We start from the raw sequence: 2,346 nt of genomic DNA, 5'->3' as shown, positions 1-2,346 counted from the left end.
TCTCTCTCTCTTTCATCCTCCTCGGAGTCTCTGGAGATCAGCAGCTAGGGCCCAAGACTGCGCTGGGTGGGGGGTTCAGAGAGTCAGACAGCGGGCTCTGCTTCTGCTATCTGAGCTCCACAGCGGGCTTCTCCAGGGGTGGGTGGGTGTGGAGGCAGTGTTTCTTAGATTTCATGAGCCCCAAGAAGATACCTTTGAGAGGTGATGTCATTTTAAGAAATTGGCTGTAGGGTCAAACAGATATACATATTTATTTGCCTGCAGTGATATGTCAACACTTTAGAAAGTCAGACTTTAAAAACCCAGATTTCCAGCTGTGCCAATATTTGCAACTGGAGTAGCTAAAACTGAACAGCTCCACACAGGACAGAAGTGCCATTTGTGAGTCTCTGCTCTACCTTATTAATCCCCTCCAGCTTCAACTGTGGACACTTTCCAGCTGGCCACAGTTAGGAGTTGATCCTGCTTAAGGCCAACGTGGTAACAAATCCAGATTCCACTACCGCAGTCACAGGGTCTTTACAGATCAAAGTGAATACAGGAGATTTAAAAGATTCTCATAGGAAGCCCACGCTCGGGAGAACACATCTGTAGCACCAGAACTATCCATGGCTCCCCTTTGTACCCAGTTTGAGAAACACTGCCACAGGCCGCACAGGCCTGCTGTGGCACGAGCTCAGGGTTCCTCGTGTGCAGCAGGGAGGCAACAGGCCCATAGCAGGTGGGACTCGGGGCCGTCCACCTGCTCAGGGCCTGGCCCTGCCCTGAACACGTGCGGGTCCCGGCCTCTTGCAGCTGATCCAGACTGAGCTGGAAGAGGAGCCAGGGGAGCGCAGCCCCGGCCAGGGCAGCCTGCACTTCTGCCACAAGCCACCTACGGAGCTCAAAGGACCAGACGGGATCCACGTGATGCACGGCAGCACGGGCACGCTGCTGGCCACCGACCTCAACAGCCTGCCCGAGGATGACCAGAAGGGCCTGGGCCGCTCACTGGAGACGCTGACCACCGCCGAGGCCAGCGCCTTCGAGCGCAATGCCCGCACCGAGTCCGCCAAATCCACGCCCCTGCACAAGCTTCGCGACGTGATCATGGAGAGCCCCCTGGAGATCACAGAGCTATGACTAGATGGGGGGAGCCCGACGGGTATGAGCAGCCCAACCCCACCCCTCCCGGGGCAAGAGCAGGGGCAGGACCTCCGGGCGTGGGGGTGGGGGGGCCGGGGGAGGGCCCTCCCCAGGCAGCTCTGGGCGCACAGCCTTGGGTTGGCCCAGCAGCAGGGCCCACGTCAGCTGCTCAGATTCCACTTTCGCCAGACGCTCATTCGGCATCTGATCTCTACCTTCATAAAACGTTATTTTTTTAAGAAAACCAAACAGAAATGGTGAGTATCTAAGAACGAGGTAAGGAGGGTCACCGAGAGCCCAGGAGTCTGAGGATGATCTCAGCCCAGGCTGAGCTGAAAGAGGCCAAGCCGGCCCTGTTCCCCTCCCACCCCGCCTCACGGCACAGGAGTCCAGCACCAGGGACGGAGCCCAGAGCAGGCGTACCCTGCCTGGCCTTGCCTCTCTGACTCAAGTCCCAGTGCATTTCTGCCACATCCCTGGCCGGACATCCAGGTGGGGGCAGTGAGTAATCCCTGCTTCCCCACACAGACATGGTCATTGTCAGCCAACGGCATTCTCTCCATTTCACTGGCTTTCCAAACGTGCCGGGCTCATAAAACGACTGATGTTCCCTTGGGTTTTGAATATAGAGTGTTCGTGTGTATTCCTTTTTTAAATTAAGTTATTCCCTTCATATTCTCCCCTTGGTTTTGTTCAACTGATACGCACTGAACGTTTCTGGAATGGTCTGAATTTAAAAAAAAAAAAAAAAAAAAAAGCAAGTCACAAGGAACCGGCAATTCACTCTGGCTCTGGTAAACTACCCGTGGGGCTGGGCCGGCGGGTTGCGGGGGGGGTAAGGACAGGGCAGCTCTGGACCCACCTTTGGGGGCACTCCCCTGACCGCTTGCCCACTGCTGGCCCCAGGTGTGTCAGGGAGGACCAGATGGCATTTTCTTTCTCTGGCCAAATGGGGCCGTAGGACTGCTGGGCACTTACAGGTTCACGGCCTCGGAGCTCAGCAGCAGCCACTCTTCTGGCTGAGGTGTCACAGAAACACTCGGCCTCTGGTTGACAGACTTTTTATTGTTAAATCACAGAAATTTTAGTGCAAAACAAACAAAATCGGTTAAGTTCATTTAATAGCAACTGCACGTCTTGCTGTCTCCTGGCAACTGAAGTGGAGAAGATGCAGCCAGGCTGGAGAGAAGACAGGGCGACGGCTGGGGCCCCACCAGCAGC

General features: G+C 55.7%; 1 protein-coding gene across 3 annotated transcripts in view; it reads left to right on the top strand.

The window, feature by feature from the left end:
* The window catches only part of CDH23 (cadherin related 23), a 403,130-nt gene extending 401,259 nt beyond the window's left edge, over nucleotides 1-1,871 (top strand). For 2 of the 3 annotated variants that reach the window (XM_007454691.1, XM_007454690.1), the window contains one exon: nucleotides 796-1,795. In XM_007454691.1, coding sequence (XP_007454753.1) covers nucleotides 796-1,122 — 327 coding nt within the window. In that variant the 3' untranslated portion in view covers nucleotides 1,123-1,795. Of the gene's footprint in view, nucleotides 1-795 lie in introns of all 3 variants that reach the window. The other variant, XM_007454689.1, reaches the window with a different exon arrangement.
* The last annotated feature ends 475 nt before the right edge of the window (nucleotides 1,872-2,346 follow it).

The sequence above is a fragment of the Lipotes vexillifer genome, unplaced genomic scaffold (assembly GCF_000442215.2).
Source record: "Lipotes vexillifer unplaced genomic scaffold, Lipotes_vexillifer_v1.1 scaffold205, whole genome shotgun sequence".
Lineage (NCBI taxonomy): Eukaryota > Metazoa > Chordata > Mammalia > Artiodactyla > Lipotidae > Lipotes > Lipotes vexillifer.
Note: the sequence above shows the minus strand (reverse complement) of the source record. Positions and strands in the feature narration are given on the sequence as shown.